Here is a 22,975-nt window from a genome sequence, read left to right as displayed (position 1 = left end):
TCCCTTCCCCAGTGTCCTTTATTGCTTTGCTTTTGCCATTTCCCTTTCTCCTGTCTGTAATTTAATATATTAAGTGCTTGGTTGACAGAAACAATTGTACTGAACTGTTGTTCTTATTAAAGTGAGTTATAAGACCTAAAAATCCTCAAAACAAGGGTTTCCCTGTATACAAACCCAGTGTCCCAAAGAGAGTGCTTTACTTTCATTCAGAGTTGCTGTTTAGTTGATAGTATGTATAGGAAATCAGACTGCTACTATTTCATATTGAAATCTTGTTAAAGCAGCTAGTTTGTATCCTATTTAGGGGCAAGCTTTAAAGGCATATCCTATAGTCAGGTTTTAAAGTGATGCAAAATCATAATTTAATTCCATTACTACCATGTTTTATAAGTTTATAGGATTTAGAACTTGAAGGAAAAATTATAATGTTAAGAATAATTTTCAAGAATTCTCAAGAAAATATGTTATCCAGTTTTCTCATGGAATTTTAATTTTATCCAAGTTTCCCAAACTTAAAGTAAATGTACATTATAAAGTATCTAAAGAAAGAGCACCATGTGGTTAGTGTTACATGACTTACTAAACTGATGATGGTTGTGATGACGATGGTAATAGGTGACTTGTGATAAGATGTGCCAGGCACTAAATGCTGCACAAATTTTAAGCTACATTGTTTGATTTTAAATTGTACTTATAAGAACTCAGCATTTTCTTTGTTTCTTCACTGATGGAAAAAAAAGTCAATCTATATAGAAAGCAAGTAGGCTAATTCACTATTATTATCAATTCATTTTTATTGTCCAGCAGCTTCTTATTCATGTTCAGTGGTCAAAAAATAATGAATATAAACAGTTGATGGGTTCATGTAATTCAAAAAGCGTTAAGTGTTGCTTTGGGATGTAGTTCTCCTACGTTTTTAAATGAGTCAAGTTCTGGAAATTAACATTCCACGTAACATGAGATGTTGTAAAAGTTTTACTTGGGACTTAAGCTAGAGAACTCTCTGACCTCCCCTTTACCTATTTTTCAGGGTAGGTAAGTGTTTCTACAATTAAAAATAAGGAATCCCACTGAGTTTTTACCTCTAAAGATTTCATATTTCATGTATATTAGACTCTACATCATTTTAAGTGTTAAAAGGAAGATAGAAACAGATCCCATAGTTTTAATCCATTTAGCAAGTCTCAGTGTACCTGAGTTTATGACTACATAATACAAGTAAATTCCGAGACAAGAATTCAGGTGTATTTTCTTAGAAGTTAAAATCTGTTTTCATGAATGCCTTACCTTATATTAACTTCTTCACAAACAGGACTGCTCCTTCATTCCAGTAGAATGTAGGAATGCTGTCTTGGCTTCTTCAGTTCTATTTTGAAATTCTTTTCCTGCTCTTCTTTCAAAAATTTAGTTTTATCGTTTCATCCAGGATGGTTAGGCTTGGGAGAATTTTTTATGCCATCCCCTCTCAAACATATAAGCCCAGAGTGTGTGTGGACTCGGGTAGGGAGCATGGGGCACCGAGCGCTCTGACCAGAAGGAACAACCTGGGTAAAGGCCTTGAGGCAGGGAAGAACTGGGCGATTTTGAGGAACTGAAAGAAGGTACCTGTCATTGGGGCATAGTGGGGGCAAGTGTGATCTAGATGACAGAGAATAATCATGGAGACCATGGTGAGGAATTCGCCAGGACCACCTGGTTTGCTTGAGCAGAATGGCAGACAGCGGGTTCTGGGTTGTTAGTGCACTGGGTTCAGCTCTCAGCTTCCCACTTACTAAGGTCTCTACACTGCTTCCCACAGCTCTGAAATGTGCGTAGGAACAGCTGCATCAGAGCCTGGCTAGACTAGTGCTAACTAGGTGCCTGTGTAGTAAGCCACGCAAAAGATGGCAAGCCGGTAGCATTTTTACTTCTTTGCCCTACCCTGGAATCTCCAGCTCACAGCTTCTCCTTTCTGTCCTCTTTTATGTTCATTCAGCAAATATTTGTTGAGCATTTTGTAGCCACGCCTGTCCTCCATAATTATGTTTGTATGTCTCATAGCTTCAAGGGTATGAAATCCTCCAGGGATTTCATATTAAATGTTTTGTAATCCAGGCACCAAACATAGTGTCTGTTTCAGAAAAGTCTGAATAAAACAACTAAAAGAAAGTTTGTGAAATATATAATTATCATATTTAAGCACTGCAGTTACTTGAATAATTTGTTTTAAATCAGTCCTGTGTAGAAACATGAACACATTCCTCCTTCATTCCATTTTTCTTTAACATACAGTTAACAAAAATTCAAAATATGCCATTTATAAAAATCCGTAACTCTAGAAAAGAAATGCTTATCTGTTTTCAACTTCATACCTTGTCTTAAGTCAATGGTCAGTTTATATTTTTTCCTCTAGATCAAGTAGCTATTTTAATACAAGATTCTGTTTTAAAAAGCGCTTTTCATCTTCAAATGAAAATAAGAAAAATAAGTAGAGACAAACATAATACCATATCAATTTTTAGCAAGTTGAGCGCTTGTTTTTACATCTTTTTATTTCAAGGTAATTATGGATTCACATGCAACTGTAAGAAATAGTACAGAAAAATCCCATACACCCTTCACCTACTTTTCCCTAATGGTAGTATCTTATAACTAGTACAGTAGCTCAACAGGAAATTGACGCTAATAAAATCCACAGACTTTATTCAGATTTCTCCAGTTTTGCGTGCACTCATTCATGTCTGTGTCTTAGTTCTGTGCAGTTGTATCACACGTGCAGATTCGTGTGCCACTTACACAGCAGCACACACTGCAGTTCCACGCCCGGGATCCCTGTGCTTCCTTTACAAACACAGCCACTGCCTTCCCTTCTTCCTAAAACCTGGCCACCACTCGTCTCTTCTCCATCTCTACCGTAGTCATTTCAAGAACATTATATCAGTGGAATCATACGGTATGTAGCCTTTTGGATTGACTTTTTTTTTTTTTTTAACTGGGTATAATCCCCTTGAGATAAATTGAGAGCTTTTAAAAAGTGATTTTCAAAGAAAGTCTAACATCTTTCCCACTGGCCACTTATTCATCCTTTAGCAAAAAAGGCAGGAATGAGCACTGCAGAGGCAAAGGTGCTTCCCTAGGAAGTGGAGTAGCGTGCCCCAGGACTCAGTTTACTCCTCAGAGACTCTCAGGGAAGTCAGGAGTTCCTTTTTTGATCAACATGTTGATCTTTTTGTAGAAAACAGTCATATTTTCATATTTCTTTTACAGGGCATGGTCCATCTCCTATTGCCCGTTTATATTCCAGTTAGTCCCATCTTCCATGCCCCCTCTTTCCTTCCTCTAAATTTTTCCATCCTGACCAGTTGAAAACAAATTGTTGAGTGAATTAAGCTCTAGATGAGATTTCTCCAAATTGATATAATGTAACAAATAGGAATGGCAATCAATTTGACCGAAAACTTTTTTTTTTAACTTGAAATTACATGCATGGAAGAGCTTCTGTTGTTTCCATTGGCCTTACGGGAAATTATCATGGTAGTTCTGCCACACTAATAGTCTTGTTTTGATTTGTTTTGCCTCAAAAGTAATTATAAAATATATAATTCATTTGGATGACCTAAGTGCCATCCCTTGGGGATTTCATTACATAATAGGAGCTCCGTCTCATACCAAGTCATTGAGTCCTAATTAACAGTTTTGTTTTTAGATAAGTATGTATATCAGTATATCACATTTTAAGCTGTAAATAAGAGTGTTGTAATCCGTCGATGTGTTGAGAATCCCACTACCTCATGAGCAGAGGTTCTTTTAAGGTATTTTATAGATTGATTTGGCTTCAAAGAAGTAAAAAGGTCTTTCATTAATGAGTATTTAAATAATTAATACATAATCTTCTAAAAGAAAATTCCTACAAAGAAATTTGTAGGAATTGCTATACATTTACTGAGGGGAGCTATAATTGGCATCACTTATCTGAATAAGCCTGAGAGATTCTAACTATAATATAAAAACAATTAACTGCTGACCAGCCTGTGTAGCTAGATGTTTGTCTGGGTGATTGCTTTCAGGATTCCTTCTAAAGGAAATGATGGGAATTCAGTGTTTTCCTCCCTTGGTGTTACAGTCCTAAGATACACTTGACTGCATACTGAGGCAGATGGATTCATGCTTCTAGTCTAGGGACAAGGCTGTCACATAGATGTAAGCATAGGAACAAGTCCAGACTCATCTGTTAATCTAACGTATCAATAAACCCAGTCTTTATCTTCATTTGAAAACTAGGCACAATATACATGTTAATATGGTAGCTCAAGATTAACTTCACTTTTCAGAGCACCTTACTAAATAATAGCATTTATATAAATTGTGGCATATTGCTGACACTAAGATCCAGACCCTGACAAATTAAACACTGAGGGTTCTACACAGTGAAATAGCCACATGTCCGTGTCACTACCACAAAATTACCATCCATTCTCATTCTACTTACTACACTTGTCATTTAATAAAATGCCCAGAATGTGGAAGCCTGGATTTTGATCTTGGTGCTGACCTATCTAGTCTACATCTCTACTTGAGTCTTCAAACTGAAGAAACTGAAACATTAGTGAGTCAACAAATACTGGTTGAACACCTACTATGTGCCAGGCACTGTTCCAGGCAGTGGAAGTGTTTCAGGCAATGTGTTAACTTTACTCAGCCACTTAATTTTGTGGGTTTATTGCTGTTAGTTTTAATTTTGGACTTAAGCTTCTTTCCAAATGCAGTCTTTAACTGCTACTGTCAGTTATAGATAGTTTAACGGTAAGATTTGATAAATTCTTAGGTTGATGTACTTTTAGACTTATTCTTGCAGTTGTCATGTTCTCCCCTTTCCCCACCCAAAGGGGTGATTAGTTTCCCTCTAAGTAGGTTTTAAAGTCTTACTCTGCTTTCTGTTCTCATTTAGTAGCCCAAAGCCACTTTCAAACTTTACCACGAATTATAAACTTGAATGTTTTCTGGGGCCAGCCAGGTATAAGTGTATGCAGCAGACCAGTGTGCGTATACTGAGATTAGTAGGGTCTGTGTCAAACTGAAAAGTTCATGCCCACCTGTAAACGTTTTAAAAAATATTTTTTAACCTGTGTCAAACACATCTACAGGCCAAAAGTTTTCAACATTCTGAACATCTAGATAAACATAAATTTGTTAGACCGTTGACTTTTAAATATGAAAGTGAAATATCAGTTTATTAGTGACAGTGATTATATCAGTTTTAAAATAGGAAATGCCAAGAACTTTGCAGCATGAATGCACTTAGTGTTATGTATTTATGGGGTGGAGGTATGTGGATTATTTTGTTTTTGTTTAATATATCGTGGATGTCTTGCCATGTCAAATCATACAGATCTATCTCTTATGTCGTTTAATGACTGTGGGAAATTTCCATAGTAAGGATGTGCTATCATTTACTTTTCCATTTCCATATTGATGGATATTAGGGAAAATCTAAAGTATGCATTAGTGTAACCTTTACAGAAGATAAGGATTAGGTCCTCCTTCCCTCTTCTCTTTGCTATTTTAAAATATAATTTGAAGAAAAGCTCAATAGAAATGAACGTTAAACTTAAAAGCTGATTCCAGGAAACAGTAGGTTCATATCACTTACATAACTCTTAGGAAGCCTGAATTTAATTATATTTCTTTCTGGTTAAGCAGACACATGTGGCTGAACCATTATGAAGGGCATAATTTCTTGGGCATTAATAACTGAAGGGATGTTACATAGTAGTTTGAAGCTATTAAAAGATTCCATATAAGTTCAGAGCAAATATATATTTACCAATATTCACACGTAAAGAGACAGCCTTGAATAGTGATATATGTGTGAGAACTAAAATTCACATTGTATTGTGTAGATGTTAGGTTTCTTGCTTTGGGAATCACTCATTACTTGTTATAGGAGATGAATAAGGTGGTGCTTTCTTACAATAAAATCATGTTTGCAAACCATTACTTGAATTTTTTTCTAATGGAACTTAGAGTTTCTGAATCAAATTACTTCTTTATAGCAGTGTGATTTCATCAGATCTCTTCCTGTATTAAGTTCTTTGGTCTAAGTTCATTTTAATTAGAAAAGGCAGCAAAAATTCATATTGGACATATCGAAAGGGCTTTTCACCTGAAATGTAGATTTCTTTTTCTTTTATCTTTTAAAATACTTTAAAAATTGAGATATAGTGTACATACAGTTAGAATACAGTTTCTAATATAGAACCCAGTTCTATTCCATCTACTATGGAATCCAGTTGCATTCCATTGAATGCAGAATTGTTTGTGTATAGCATTTTTTTTTTTTTTTTTTTTTTTGCGGTACGTGGGCCTCTTACCGTTGTGGCCTCTCCCGTTGCGGAGCACAGGATCCGGATGCGCAGGCTCAGCGGCCATGGCTCATGGGCCTAGCCGCTCTGCGGCATGTGGGATCTTCCCAGACTGGGGCACGAACCCGTGTCCTCTGCATCAGCAGGCGGACTCTCAACCACCGCGCCACCAGGGAAGCCCATGTATAGCATTTTATAACTTTCAGTACATTTTCAAAGTGGTGAGGCACTGGGAGTGGCAATGGCCACTGTTGTGGCAGATAGTAAATCAGTGACCTGGTATCCTGGTGTTGCTGCAGTAGGCACCAGTGTTTTCACTGTAGGCTTTGTCATCTTAAAGATTTTCTGGGTTTTTTTTTCTAAGAAAAAAAAATGTTAGTAACTGAGGAGGAGAGCTTGGGTAACCTAGGACCTGGCGCAATTCAAACTGGTACAATGACATTCTCTGTTCTCTCTATATAAAGAAGCTAGGCTAGTCCCAGCGCTGAGCTCAGGACTGGAAGTTTTAGGAAGGTGTTATTTGGTCTCTTAACAGACGCCTGGAGGTATAGAAAACCGCACTTGTATTCCTGGAACTTATAGGGGAAATTAATGAATATCGTGGTTTTAAATAATATCATTAATTATGGATAAAGACAAAAGTGAAAAAGTGAACTTTTTGCAAAATACATTGACTTGGAATTGTAAATCCAGTGGATCTCAAAATTTGTAGCTCTCTCGTCCAGATAAGGTTTTCCGGTGAGGGTGAATCTGTGTTCTTTGTCACACATGGCGCCTCCTCCCCTTCCCACAGAAATGAGCGATCGTGTAATTGGGATTAAAGTAATTACAATTATTGACTCCTCTATTAACTCTAATAAAGTTCTTTAAAATTATAGTTGCTGGTTCATTTGTTTAGGTTTGAAAATTTTTTATAGGATAAACAGTTGTATATAATTCTTGTCTCTTTCTTTTTCCTAAGAAGCAGATTAGCAAGTAACTATTTTTCCTGTTTAGTGATGTGATCTGCAGGGTAACCACTTCTATTAGCTTTTCAATGGAAAATGTGTATTTTATAGTTATAGTGATAACCTGTAAAAGTCCAATTCTGAGCATTGCTGGAGTAGTTAAGTATAATGAATTTTGGTTTTCCTTTGTTCGTTTATTATGGTAAATTACTCCCCCCCACATATATATATTAAATAATGGAAATAAAATCATGTCTCAAATTCCCATTCTTTAAAAAGAATCTTTTTATAATTTAATAAAAACCAGAAAATGGCATTAGTAATAACTGAGAATGTTATTGAAATGAAAAGATTATTTTATTTTAAAAATTGCAAGATTTATATTAAAAGAATCATTGTCTTCTTTCAGATAAACTTGCGCCTCATCTTGGTAAGCGGGAAAACAAAAGAGTTCCTGTTTTCTCCTAATGATTCTGCTTCTGACATTGCAAAGCATGTGTATGACAATTGGCCAATGGGTAAGTGGTATTTTTCTCTTGGGAATGAATAATGTTAATTCTTCATGCCCTACCTTGTTTCACAAACATTTTGAAAAAGTTGTAAGTAAATAAAAGAGAACAAACAAATGATTGAGGGTAAGGCTTAAAGTTAAGGGGGTTGCTGCATCCTTCCTGGGTTTTGCTTTTCAGCTCCCTCACTGCAGAATGATAACGGAGCCAGTGCATCAAGTCCCTGGTTGGCTTTAGAGCTGTTTTAATGTATTGATAAAAGAAAATTATTTTTTTTAAAGAATACACAAGGTAGCTAACACACACACACACACACACACACATACACACTTTCATATCAGTAACCCTATTAATAACAAAACACACATAAAAGGAAAGAAAAACTGTCTTTAACAAATTATAATACGTTCTCTTTGGTCTATTCTATACATAGCCTATTTAAAATTGAGCTTGACACAAAGTTAATTTCTAATTCATGTCACTTCCTGTGTTCTCTGAACTACTACAAGGTCAAGGAGGTATAAAATCCATTTATACGTTGCATTTTCAAGCCAGTATCCATGACAAACAGAATTTGGGCGCGGGGGCGGGGTGTGTGTATGTCTTATTCCTTCCTCTGGTTCTTTTCTATGTAATAAGACTGGCTTGCCATCCTCAAGTGAGTCTTTAGCTTATGTTCTTCCTTTAAACTTAACCCAAGTCATCTTGACCCTTTTAATGGCGTGTACCATAGTGATATGACTGTTTCAGCTGATTTCACTTAATTTTACTACCAAAGCAGCTTGGACTTTTAAATCACAAGACTTGTTTTAACAAAGAACACAGTGTATACAAAATGAATCAATTAGGTCAGTGTTTCTCAACCTAAAAAATATATATGGAACTCCTTACAGGAAGAAAATTCTTGTAGATTCCCTAGTGCTGACTTATTTTTGTTATAATGTTTATTTTTAAGGATAGAGACATATAACTCAATTAACTCTTTATCCTTATTAACTTGTATACAACCATAAAACTAAAACAGATCTACAAAGAAAATGCAAATACAACTCTAAAACCGGTAATGTTCAAATTAACAACTTCAGTGTGCCACATGATATATTTTGCTAAAACTAACTCACTGCTTGCACCATGAATATGGTACTGTTGAGTGTGGCATGCCTCTGCTACTACTTGCTGTATGAGAACCCAGTTATCTGCAGATTCACCACAAAACCTTCATTCACACAGTGTACCAAATTGTCATTCAGCCTTCACTTAACAAGAATGCATCGTTTATGTATTAAGTCAACCTCTGTTCTTTTCTTGTTAACCTCTTGACAAAGAAGTACTGCTTGGCACCAGTACAATCATAAACTTAAATGCATACATGGGCACTAAAATCCCAAGGCTGTACTTGGTTGTAAGGTAATTATTTGAATTATCTAGATAATCTCTTGCAGATTATCATTAAAATGAAAACAGAATCTAGAACTTATTGAAGAGGACTTTGAGACCCTAAGAACCTGTCTTTGTGGATTCATAGACCTGAGTTTAAGAAATACTCTGCTTTAGACAAACACTTTCAAATGACTGGATCTTTCTTCTCACTGATAACCAAGGAACACGTCAACACTAGCTCCTAAATCAGGAAGAGACTGAAGCTAGAGGTCATAGATAAGAAGGAATTTCAGAAGAGCTGAAGTAAACTAAACTTGCGTTCTTAGAATACTGGATTTTCTTCATAGCCGGACAGGGTAGATAAGTAAGAGTATGGAAAGCGTTTTTAAATACCTGTGTGGTGGTGATGTTGTACTAAGTGTAAAGATGCCTTTTGTGACTTTTGTGGGGTGGAGGGTGAAGATAGGCTTTTGACATCTGTGGGCGTGTTGTAGAAAAGGGCACTACAACCCTGGCTGCAAGGGTTACGCCATAACTTGAGGTAAAGGAAATAGTTTCACCTTCGTGATTGTTTGACTTAGACATTAAAAGTAGTTTCAATTCCTTAAAGTATCCTGATTAATGGTAAACAAAGGTGAGATTCACGTGCAGGTCTGTAACATAGTTTCCCAAACCATCTACCAGTGTTGGAAATTGTATCAATTCTACGTTACTTATTTTCATAGAAAAAGTTTTTGAACCCAATCTTTTCCTCAGTTTGCCAGTTCTACTCAGCAGTTTTAGACACTGCAGGGAATAAAAATAAATAATTTTTATTTTATATAAAACATTAAAAAATCTAGGTCTGCTTTGTATCACATAATGCACTAAAGGTCAGCAGATGTAAATATTTATTGGTGCTGGTAATAAAAGCGTAGTGAATATTAAATCAGTAGGAGGAAGTACTTTGTGCAATATATTTTTGGAAGGAGTTGGTTTCCTCTGGTATATTCTTGTGCAGCTTAGTGGAATATTGTTAATAGATGGAATAGTCAGGCACATAGTGTTATTGGGTCAGAGTTCCAAAAAATAACCCACTGATATATGTTGCTAGTAGCTGAAATTCCTCCTGTAAGCATTATTCTTCTACAGGTCTTTTCAAATTTCAGATCCTCTGAGAAGGAAAGGAAGACAGCATATTAAACCACAGAAGCACATGAGAGTCATGACACTCTGTGTAGGACAAAGAAATGCGTGGCGTCAGGTTTCTGCGTCTCAAAAAAATACTTCAAACATTTTTAGAATTTTTTTTCCGTGTAAATTAGACAATTACTGCCATTTGTCTTTCTATCTTGACCAGAAATATTCATATATCTGATAAGGGTCTAAAATCTAAAATATACAAGGAACTCATACAACTCAACAGCAAAAAAAACAAACAATCCAGTTTCAAAATGGGTAGGAGATCTGAATAGACATTTTTCCAAAGAAGACATACAGATGGGCAACAGGCACAAGAAGAGATGCTCAACATCACTAATCATCCGGGAAGTGCAAATCAAAACCATAACAACATGTTACCTCACGCCTGTTACAATGACTGTTATCAAAAAGACAAGGAATAACAAGTGTTGGTGACGATGTGGAGAAAAGGAGGCCAATTTACATTCCCAGCCACAGTGGTGGGAATGTAAATTGGTGCGGCCACTTTGGAAAACAGTATGGCGATTCCTCAAAAAATGAAAAATAGAACTACTATATGGTCTAGCAATTCTGCTTCTGGGTATTTATCTGAAGAAAATGAAAACACTTAATTCGAAATGATATATGCATCCTTATGCCCACTGCAGCTTTATTTACAATAGCCAAGATATGGAAACAACCTGAGTTTCCATCAGTGGATGAATGCATAGTGAGATTGTGAGAGACACACACATACACAATGGAATATTACTCAGCCATTAGAAAAAGAGTGAAATCTTGCCATTTGCAACAACATGGATGGACCTGGAGGGCAATTATGCAAAGTGAGATAAGTCAGAGAGAGAAAGATGAATACCGGATGATATCTCTTATATGTAGAATCTTAAAAAAAAACAAACAAAAAAAGCCAAGCTCATAGATAACAGAGAGCAGATTGGTGGTTGCACAAGGTGTGGGGAGGGGAGAGATGGGTAAACGTTTTTTTTTAGTTTGAATAAACTGAATGAAAATTATTTTAAAAAGAAAAATTATAGGAGAATATTTTAACCCTGGCATTTTGACATTGAGGACATTTAACACAAAATACAATTTGACCCATGTAAAATTAGATTAGGTAGAAATTATCGTGACAGAATAAAATGAACAATGCTAAAGGAAAGGAAAAAGAAATATTCTATTAAACAATAATTTTGGGTGTGATGAATTCAAAGTAATCCATACGAAAGTGTTAACAACTGACAACTTATTCTTTCTTCTGGAGAAGAGGGACCTGGGAGCCCTGGAGTCAGAAGGCAACAGAGACACCCCAGGGGGAGGGACGAGACGGGGGCCTGGGGGAGAATGAATGAGTTTCACTTCTCCTTACCCATTCCTGTTGTGCTGAGTCACTGACAGGCACTGGTTTTATCAAATTCATATTCATCATTTTGAACACTCAAAAAAAGACAAGAAGAAAAGTGCTCTACTTAGCTCCTTTCTCTTCTGTCCCTTGCTCTTCAGGCTACTTTAAACTAGTTTGTGTGTTGACAGTTATCATCTCCTGAGAACAGGAGCTTCTATAGGAAACAAACACGTGATACTAGAATTCTTGAGGAAGATGATGATGAAATTCTCAAACCTTTCAAAATCAGAGCTTCAAATTCTGTATCTACAAGCTAGTGAAAATTACTAACCCCATACCTTGTCATGATACTACTGTTCTCAAACCATTATTTTAACAGAATCATATTCCATATTTTACTATAATGTAAGTTATACACTAAAATGAAATATTCTGTTATTCATTCTACCTACCAGTTTCTCTTTTGATTTTCTTTGTACATTATCCTAGCTTTCATACTTATATAGCACCTTCTAATATGTTATTTTTCAAGTTTATACTGAGAATTTTGGGTAAAGTCAACTAAAGTTGTGTCTTCTGTAATGTTTATCAATTGGCTTCAGAAAAACGATAAAGTTATCAACATTACCCAAAAGTAAACACCTAATTTTTTTGTTGTTCTGGTTTTTTAAATGTTTGTTTTCCAGTTATTGAGGTATAATTTTTTGTTATGCTCTATATCAATATATTAATTCTTTTAAAAATCTTTGTTAAACCTATTGTTTCCAGCCTCAAATGTATATTTTAAAAGGTACAAATATTGGTAATATTATAATATTTTCTGTTAATTACTGGTTATTAACATTTTCAGCTGACATTTTTTAAACTAGGATTAGATTTTCCCCAACTCATTTGTTTTCATTTTTAAACTTCAGGACCATATTTTGGCACAGTTTAGTGTTCTTTAGGAAGCAAAAACTAGCCTTAAGCAGCTCTTGCTATTTAACGAGAACAGCAAGAACAGTGATTAAGTGGGTCGTGACTGTTCCAATTATAAGGAAGTGCCAAGCGTCTTCTCTGATGTATTCTATCTGATTTGGAGCCGAATTTTAGAAGAATGCACTAATACCTTAATTTTATGTTGAAATGCACCTAACAATTCCCTGGTTCTTTTCAGACTGGGAAGAAGAGCAGGTCAGCAGTCCAAACATTCTACGCCTTATTTATCAAGGACGATTTCTACATGGAAATGTCACATTAGGAGGTAACAGTTACCTTTGTAATGGGATTTAATGCCTGTCTCATGGCAGCATTATTCATTTGTTTGTTTAAATGCTAATGTCTTATCTTACTAAAAATATATAATTTCAAACTGTGAATTTTGCCTAATTTTTGATATGTCTACTTCTTTACATTTTTCATTCCGTTTAATTTTAGCACTATGATTGTTTACTGCCTTGTAGAATAAACTCTAAGCCATTACAGATGGGAGTCCATACCTATATTTTATAAATGTAATTTAAGTGTACTTCTGGATAATATAATTTAGATGTAATATTTTTAAGTTAAAGCGAGACACACAAACTAGGAAAAGTTTATGGTAATGGATTTTCAAATAGAATACTGAAGGTATGTTTTCAGTTTGACTCTAACTGATGTAATTGCTAATCATGCAGGAATAAAGGTACGTGAGTAACATTAGAGAAACTGTAGTGTAGTGACTGAAAGAGCAGATTTTAGAGCAAGATTGTCTACATTGTATCTTAGCTCCACTACTTACTGGCTCTGTAACCTTGAACAAGTTACTTCACTGCTTTCTGTCTTAGTTTCCTCATCAGTAAATTAGGATAACCATAGTGCCTACCTCATAGGTTGGGAGGGTTGAATTAGTTTATAAATTCAAAGCACATAGAACAGTGCTTGGCACATAGTAAACACTTTAATTGTTAGCTATTACTGCTCTTTATATGTGAATGGGGAAATGTAGCTCAATAGTGCCCCCTTCTGGGTGGAACATTGTCTACCATCAGCAGGATTTGTTTTTATTTAAGTACAAGTATTTCAAATATATGAGAAGTAGAAATAGGTAGGCAAAGGAAGTGATCTACTGTAATATATCTTTGTTTACATATAGTCATGACTTTTTCCCTCTAAACCTAATAATCGAAATGTTTAATCTGTTCTTCCTTAAAGGTAGAATATTTTCGTTCATTCATTCATTTATTCAGCATGTATTTATTTCTTATGTGCCAACACTGCTAAACAATTAAAGATACAGGGTTGAAAAAGAATCTCTTCCTTCAAGGTGCTCTGGTATTACATAGTAGAAACACATACAATTCACTGTTAAAATACTATGTGACTTGGAGCAGATGAATGCAAATGATTATTATGACAATATCAAGTCGATGGAGTGTTTCAGTATGTAATTTTACACACAGCGAAGTTTTGGAGGCATTGATAACACTGGTCTAAAAAGTGCTGCTATCTACTGAGAGGTATCTGCCGTTTAAAATATAGCTTTTTTTGGTTTGTAGTTATTGTTATTATTACTTCTTTATAGCTCTCTGTGTAGTTACATGGACCAATTCTTAATGTGTTGTCTATGGCTATATTTTACATTCATTAAGGATGGGACCATATTTTAGTCTTTTTTTGATTGTCTGTGCCTCACATAAGCTCTTGTAGTGTTGATGGGTCAATGTTGATTGAATTAATCTATTGACTCCACGAATGACTCTTGAGACTCCATTTCCCTTTGAGTATCGATCTACATGAGCAATTTCTTATCAGCTTAATTCTTTAACTACCTCTCTGTTGTGGCCCCAAAGTTCCAACTTCATATTAAAGATAATAGAATTTGTGTTAAAATCAAACTATTGACTTTTTTTTTGAATTTGTTTTTGACCGATTAACAGATTGACTTACGTTATTACTCTCATTCTATGTTGCTGTCAATCTTTTCAAGAACAAACCATCTCTGGTCTTAGTGATTTAGACAAAGAGCATAGGAATATAACCTAGACCTTTTAAGTTGATCAGTAAATCTGGGTAATAACATTGAACTATTTGTGGCTTTTTGGTCGCTGTTTTTCTTTGTCTCCCTGTTTTTTGTTTTTTTTTTGTTTTTTTTGAGGTACGCAGGCCTCTCACTGCTGTGGCCTCTCCCGTTGCGGAGCACAGGCTCCGGACGCGCAGGCTCAGCGGCCATGGCTCACGGGCCCAGCCGCTCCGCGGCATGTGGGATCTTCCCGGGCCGGGGCACGAACTCGTGTCCCCTGCATCGGCAGGCAGACTCTCAACCATTGCGCCACCAGGGAAGGCTCTGTCTCCCTGTATTGTTGAATGTGGATAAGGAGGAGACGGCACACAGGGTCATACAGTTGAATGGCTAGTGTGGAGAAGGCCTAGGCTTGCTTTGCACGGCTTGAGACTTGCTCTGTGGGCATCGGATACTTATTTTTAAATGCAGATTTCTGCATGCCCACTCTCCCCCGCCCTGTCTCCCAATCTACTACCGATTTGCCGTCCCTGGTCATTTTTCTGTAAAGGGTGAGAATCTCTCTTCTGGGTACTGTGCAGTGCCCCAGTAGAAAGCAGAAGCAGCACAGTGAAGGAGAGAAAGCATCTTGGATCTGGTATCCCTCTTCCTTTACCTTCTCTTAGTATCAATGTCTACAATTTCTAGTTAAAATTCAGATGGAGAAGAAAACTAAGTCCCCGTCAATCAAATTTGTGGCTTCAAACAGTAAGCCCCTCAGCAGCTTTCTAGGCCTGTCCCACATTTCTCCACATTTACATCTCAGTTCACTTACCTGTTCTCTGAGATCTGTTTTCCTGGCTGCTCAAAAAGATGATGATCATGGTAATATTTATGGAATGTTTTTTGTGCCAAGCCCCGAGGTAAGCACTTTCCTTGGATTGTTTCTTTTAATCAATACAGTGGTAGGGGGCAGGTGATAGAATTACTATCTCCAATTTAGGTGGAGGAAGCTGAGGCGTAGGGAGGGGTCAACAGAACTCTCAGAACTCATCTTACAGTCAGTAAGTAGCAGGGTGCAATTGTAACCCAGGTCTGGCTTACTGGAGTCAAGAAGGTGGTGTGAGAGTGGAACACAGCTTGGTATGTGGACATTTTAAATTCAGTCAGGCTCTCCCAATACATTTAGTGAAATGTTTCATCATATAAAGTCCTGTTTGCATTTCAGTGTTAAGTCAGGCCCAGGAGATTATCCAATAAAGGCCCTCCTTTTTCTTCAGCCTAGTGTGTATTTTGGGGCCACGATGCTTCATTTTAACTTCAGAAATTAAGAGAACAGACCAAGTAGTGGCTGGCTAGCTTTAAGTAAGATGGAAACTCACCTTGATTACATGAAATATTAGAAATATTGAAGATAATTAGGGCTCTTTTTAACCATCATCCTATAGAGCAGGTTTAAAGAGCAAGTGGTAGGAGGGTGGTGCTTGCTAAGTAATGATCTAAGCCTGCCTTAAGCTTGTAGTGAAGAGACTAGCTTGAAACGTCAGAACTAAAACATCACGGCTATGGAAACAACTCCAGATGTTAGACCTACCGGCTGCTTCTAATTTTATACACAGAATGACAAAGGGATTTGCCATGAAACTTTTGCGTCAGTGGTTCATGGGTGCGTTATATTGGTCTGTGTCTGAAATATTTCATAATAAAAACTATTACTTATAAATGAGAAAAACCTTTTAAAGACTTGATTAGAAAACAGTGATTACTAATAATGCCAAGACAGTGATTCTTTTAAAGTAACCTTTTTAAGAAAATTATTTTCTAATTGAAGCATATAAGGTTAAAAATAATAAAATTATTATATTATTGTTATGTTTAAAATTATGTTTGTCATTTCTTCTGCTTCTACATTATAGTGGCCTGTCTGGTGCAGGAATTTTATTATGTGACTAAACATAATTAGGTTTAGAAACAAATGTCTCTTAATCTAAACTTCCCCCTAATTTAGAAAAAGTATTCTTTAAAACCTTTTTGAAATTCCTTCTCTCCTTTAAAGATTATCCAATATTAACCAGTTATGCATTTTCTCTTGTCCCCTTCCTTAAACAATGTGTATATATGTGTCAAGCTGATAGCCATAGCTAAATAATTTCTGAATTATAAAAATTGTTTCTGATAATATGAACCTAATTTCATTTTGTAAGAGATGCTCTCTCTGGTAAGAAATGCCATCTGTTGAGGAAGTCATACAAAAAGCAATCAATTTTTAAAATGGTTTCAATTTTGGTTAGTGATTTCAACAGGTTGGTGTATATGTAACAAGTTGTCTTCTGCTTTTCACATAGCATTAAAACTTCCTTTTGGCAAAACAACAGTGATGCACTTGGTGGCCAGAGAGACACTGCCAGAGCCCAACTCTCAAGGTGAGCCGTGCGCTCGAGAAGGTTCTCACTCGAGCCACAGCCATTCAGAAGTGGCTCCGCGTTTCTCGGAAATTCTGAGGGGAAGAAGTTCTCATAGTTTATGGTGACTGGTCCTTAGCAGTCAAACCAAATCAGCGTGTCCCTTGATTCTCCTCTGTGTTTATGTGTGTATCTTGGTTTGGGGGAGAGGAGAGGGAGGGGCAGGACTGTGGAATCTCTAGGGTGTCTGGGTAGGTAAGTGGGCCCTTATGTTAAAAACCTCTGCGGGCCTCTTTTGGGGGTGAAGACAGGTATCACCGCCCCGCCCGCCGCCCAGCCATCTGCTTGCCTTGTGGAAGCCTTCTGCTTCCGGGAAGGCTTGTGGAGGATAGTGCAGGATGAGGTGCTACCATCCATCCTGGAGCTGGGTCTCAGTGGAGAGGGAAGGTGACTTTGTGGACGATTGCTAAGACCTAACGAGTCACCAGAAACTATTCATAGTTTATGGATGGAACTTGTTAGTAAGCAAATAACCAGACATTTTGGAAACAGGCTAAAATTAAAAGGGTATTTACTATAGCTTTTTAATTTAAAATAATGCAAACATTAAGCAGAAAAATCCTGTTTCTCACTATGCTTGCTGTTTCTTATTATGCCCCTTTCCCCATGCTTTTTTTTTTTTTTGCGGTATGCAGGCCTCTCACTGCTGCGGCCTCTCTCCCGTTATGTGGAGCATAGGCTCCGGACGCGCAGGCTCAGCGGCCATGGCTCACGGGCCCAGCCGCTCCGCGGCATGTGGGATCTTCCCAGACCGGGGCACGAACCCGTGTCCCCTGCATCGGCAGGCGGACTCTCAACCACTGCACCACCAGGGAAGCCCCCCCCCGGGGAGTCCCCCCATGCATTTTTATAAACAAGGCTTCTCTTCATCTTCCCTAGGTCAGAGGAATCGCGAAAAGACTGGAGAGAGTAATTGCTGTGTGATCCTGTAAACAGTGTCTGCCAGGTGTGGTGTGATGTAGTCTTTGTCTTTCATGCTGCTGGGCCAGAGGAGACCCAACGTCGCTTCAGAACCTTTAGGAAGAGTCTGCCTATAAATACGTGGACCTGAACTATCACATGAACACTGTCATCTTTTCTCATGAAAGTAAAAAGAACCAAGAACATTTTTCACTATGATTTTTTATGTCCAGTATTTTTGTTTATGTTGAGCAGTTTTAAAATGTATTGATTTTTGAATGCAAGTCAATCTCCAGGGGAAAAGTTAACAAGTTATCTTTCATAGCAGAAACGATTTTGCTGCCACAAAAATTTTCATTACCAGACTAACAAAATCAAGCGTTCCAGATACAGTGTGCACTAAAAAGACTGACGGTTATTTTCTTCATCAGCAGAATTTATAACATGGTTTATGGTACCTAGAAATATACTCACATATACAATCCACACTGGAAGACACAGCAGTTACTGAAGTTAATTACTGGGCTAACATGAGAGTAAAAAATGGAAAAGAAACTGAAATGTTGGGTGAATGCTACCAAAGTTAGCCGTGGCGGCTGCACTGGCACAGAATCCTACACTGAGTGCGACTGTTCTCACTGCAACAAGTGAAGAAACAAAACGTGCCTCTTGTTGAAATTACTCAGCAGAGGGCTGATGAGACTAGTTGTTTTTCCTTTAACATGTGCACTCTAGTCAGACAGTGACGGAGGGCTGGTTCACATAGCACAAGATGGGTGAGAGCTCGCGTCCTAGCCTTAACGCAGGGGTAAATTCCAGTCACTCGTAGACCTCCGTGATTGCACAGAAATATTAGAAAACCTCATTTATTCATCACTTTTGTGTATTTGAATATCAGCAAATTGAATTTTTCCATAATTATTGCTCATCTCTGTGTCCAGTGTCACAGTTACTCATTAGAGACCTCAGATGAATTCTTAAAATTAAAAAATTCTCCATAGGACTAATTTTGTTTCTTTATGTAGTTTGCATTGGGTATTAGTGCTTGCAATTGTATTAAAGTCAAAAGCTGATTTTCAAGGCACACTTGATTAGGGATGCCATTGTTTTGTTTTGTACCAATAATTTAAAAATTGATATGCTAAAAACAATTTGCACAGCACTAAAGCATGAGCTAGTTTCATCTAAACCTGTAAAAAATATAAAAGATTTTATATTTTTTCACTGGGAAGAAATTCTTCCTGGATGAAATTACAAATACGTGTAGAATATATTTAATAAAAAACTTATAAAATACCTAACTATAGAACTTAAATATAGATTGGCGTGTAGTATATAGAACAATGTTCCATATAAATAACTTTAGCCTTTATAAAAATGAACTTGCAGGCTGACGTTATGTTCTGTACTGAAATGAGTGTCCACGGCCCTTACAAATAGTAAGTGTAAATCGTTTCAAACGGTCAGCTTTGTTTAAAGGTAATCAGGTTATTTTATTCATTGTTAATGCTTTGACGAAAAGGCTTTATATTGCAGTAGATCTACGAAAATATTGTTCATACTGATCAGAATTAAATTTGTATAGAGCAGACTTTTAAAATGAATGTAAATAGCACTGAACATTTTCCTTCTGCAACCTGGACTTATAGATCCTTTCTGTAAACTAAATAAAAAAAATACTGTAGTGCATTTTGGTGGTAATTTTAAAGGTCTTGATTAGGTTGATAATTGTTTAAGCACTGTCTCATCCATGTTAAAATTGTTCAGTTTTTATTTCTGAATCTTTAAAAAATTTGTTTAATATTCTACTGTTAGGTTTGGGACGAATCCCAATGTATCTCTGGTATTTAACCTGGTTAATTTGTGCACAGTCACGACAATGGGTAGAATTATGTAGTCCCTGTTATCACTAAGATGTTCTATTCAAGAGATGTCGAACATTTATATGCTTTGTTGACTAACTCACATGTGAATTCTGTTAGTGTGGACTAAAGAAGAATCTGGTAGTTACTTAATTGGGCAATTAAGCCATTTATGGCTGTATTCTTTCCTAATACAAACTACTGGTAATTATTTTTAATACCTATTTTAATTCTAATTATTCTTCTGTTTCTCCAAAGTTAAAGACTACATTTAATTGTGATTGAAATTTTATGGTTAACCATATTCTCTATTGGTTTTCAATATATCTTTCTGTGTGCTCCCACATTATAAATTTCCCTTCACAAGACCTCAATTTGGAGTTTGCAAAATGGATGAACTGGTTCATCAGTAGAGAATTATGTCTCTCAATACCTGATATCATTGTTGTGCAAAATGCAAAGAAGAATTTGAAAATTGCAGTAAAATTACATACAGGAAACACCAAAAATGTAGATGCCTTAATAGTGTATACATGAAGATACTCAACCATCCCTTTGAAAATAGTTCCTTGGACTGCCTGCCGGTTAAAACGGATCGATCATATCCCATTGACGGTCCCTCTGCCACAAACAGCTTGCTTGCTGAAAGGCGAGAGCCGCAGAGGTCCAGTCCTGTAAATAAAACCTGAGCTACGGGCCTGTGACCCTGCCCAGCACTTGGTATTTAACTCATGTCTTTCACCTAAATTGTCCTAGACTTGAAGTATTCTGGAAAAGGCAAAGCTTTCCTTCTTTATTAAAACCTCAGCATGTCTCCTTGATCTGACTTATTTGGTTCCTCTTCAAGATAAGTTGTATCTTGTCATGAAAAATGTAGTATTGAACATCATCACGCACATTACATGAGGTTTTCTCATGACAAACATCTATCCTTTGTTTTATGTCATCTTGACCAATGTTACAATAATTTCTGTTAGCTGACTGTGGTGAACAATGTTTAATGTGAAAAGAAATTAAAACTTTCTTCATCTGTTGTAGAATATTTCCCTTCTTTTAAATGACTTCATAATTTTGGTGTAGAAATATTCTTTGTCTCTACTATTTTTCTCTTTTTTCCTTCCATTTATTTTATTACATTCCTCAGTAAAATCAGCATTATGTCAGCCTTTTTTTCTTCTCTGTTACCGAAACCAAAGAGAAGTGATCAACCAAAATTTTGTGTACCTTCACACCATCCTTACTGGTAACTTGCAGGCATCTCTTTAATTTTTTTCCCATTATTATTTTGCAATATAGCCACTGGTTAGCCAAACAGAGTGACTAGGGGTGGGAGGAGGGCTTGAAGAAGGACGTGTAACCTATACTTGTGGTTGAAACAAAACTGCAGGCTGCTGGCTGTCTCCTAGGCACGGTTTCCCTGACCTAGCAGCGTGGGCTTCTCGGACGTGGGCAGCGGGTGGTTGGCTGCGGCTCCCCTCTGCGGCTCCGAGCGCGCTTTCTTCGGAAGAATACAGCGTGTGTGAAGCCCTTTCACAGACCGGGGGATGGGGTGGGGACTGGCTTCCGAAAGAGTTCGTGGACAAAAGTAAATAAACGTCCAAGTCTCGGTGAAGTTTAAGCCAGTACTACAATATGAAAACATACTTCATTTATTATTTTGTGGCCCTTGACAATGACATCAAATGTCCTTCAATTTTTTTTATTCTGCTTCTTTTTCAAAACGCCAACTTTCAAGAAGTATACAGTAGGCATGGTAAATCAATACTTGGGGAAAGGGGATGTCAATCTCTCCTTTGATTCAACCAATAAAAAAAGGAACTGGGGGACTTCCCTGGTGATCCAGTGGTTAAGACTGCACTTCCACTGCATGCCGCGTGGCACGGCGGGGGGGGGGGGAAGGAATTGGGTAAACAAACATATATTTCTTAACGTGGCTCTGGAAGTGCTTTGTTTTAAAACCAAAAGAGTCTGAGGCAGAGACTCAACTGATTCTAGAGTGTAGTTATTACACATTCAGACATTGTTCAGTATCTGATTTTTATTTTCTACAGACATTTCTCAAGCCTTATTTTGGTGTAAGGGGAGTCTACGTTGTAGTAGAAGACACTTTGCTCCTTTTAAATAACAAGGAGGGAACAGGATCTAGAGGGGAATAGTGCCTGACCACACACGGAACTGGAACCTCAAGGTTTTAATCGGTGCTGCTTTTTAGACTGTCCACATGTTCCATGTGATAATAAAAGAGGGGGATTTATTCCGTTCTCAATTGTCTGCTGGATAAGATGGCTTTTCCGGCGTTCTGGAGCCTGGCCCTTCTCATGGTCCGCTTCTGCATCACGAGGTTTTCTCTCCGGGGCTTTGCTTAACTGAGTTCCACTAATTAGCGTGCGACCTTCCACCAGTGTTTCTCAAGCGTTTTTAAAAATTTGATGAACACATCTCCATTTTGACTGATAACTGCCATTCAGCCCTCAGACTGCGGGATGCCATGCCCGAGACCAGCAGGGCTTTGGAATCAGGCCTGGCTTCGAGGTCCAGTTACTTAATCTTTGGGCTTCCGTTTTTTCATATATAGAGTAAGGATAATACCTATTTTGTAGGGTTGTAGGGATTATTTTAAAATAAACATTTTTAGCACTGACTGGCCCAAGAACTCATCTGACCGCCCATCAGAGCTGTCAGAGGGCTTTATGTCGGAAATGGAGGGCCCAGCACGCATGTGTGTTCTAGACATCATGAAGAAGTAGCTTACGAAAAGGAGAAAAAATAGGAAGATTCTGCGTGCAGATCTCTCACAAGTAAATCACTATGTAGTCACAAATTATCCCGATGAGGAAGGAAAAAAGACACTGAAGAGATCACTGTGGCCACAAGTCAGCTCTCCCATTGTAATTTAAACAGCATGAGCAGAACCGGGTGTTTGGCTATGTAAATCAAGGAGAAATCTAGTAAGTGTCAGACACCTCTGAGAATGGTGTTAGAAAGGTCTGGAATGAACGGGGGTTGAACGGAAGTAGAAAGTACACGATTGCTGTGCTCGAAACAAAAAGAACATGGCAGGGATACACTGCTGGGTGCCGACCCTGGCTGC

General features: G+C 37.3%; 1 protein-coding gene and 1 long non-coding RNA gene across 3 annotated transcripts in view; one reads left to right on the top strand and one right to left on the bottom strand.

The window, feature by feature from the left end:
* UBL3 (ubiquitin like 3) overlaps positions 1 to 21,036 on the top strand; it is a 71,710-nt gene extending 50,674 nt beyond the window's left edge. For both annotated transcript variants that reach the window (XM_030882581.3, XM_060287782.2), the window contains exons 2-5: positions 7,698 to 7,806; positions 12,858 to 12,944; positions 17,006 to 17,083; positions 18,002 to 21,036. In XM_030882581.3, coding sequence (XP_030738441.1) covers positions 7,698 to 7,806; positions 12,858 to 12,944; positions 17,006 to 17,083; positions 18,002 to 18,054 — 327 coding nt within the window. In that variant the 3' untranslated portion in view covers positions 18,055 to 21,036. The remainder of the gene's footprint in view (positions 1 to 7,697; positions 7,807 to 12,857; positions 12,945 to 17,005; positions 17,084 to 18,001) is intronic.
* The window catches only part of LOC115866755 (uncharacterized), a 105,957-nt gene that overhangs the window by 7,959 nt on the left and 75,023 nt on the right, over positions 1 to 22,975 (bottom strand). The gene's annotated exons all lie outside the window — the stretch shown is intronic.

Source organism: Globicephala melas, chromosome 18 (assembly GCF_963455315.2).
Source record: "Globicephala melas chromosome 18, mGloMel1.2, whole genome shotgun sequence".
NCBI classification, from domain to species: domain Eukaryota; kingdom Metazoa; phylum Chordata; class Mammalia; order Artiodactyla; family Delphinidae; genus Globicephala; species Globicephala melas.
This window is presented reverse-complemented; position numbering and strand designations above follow the sequence as displayed.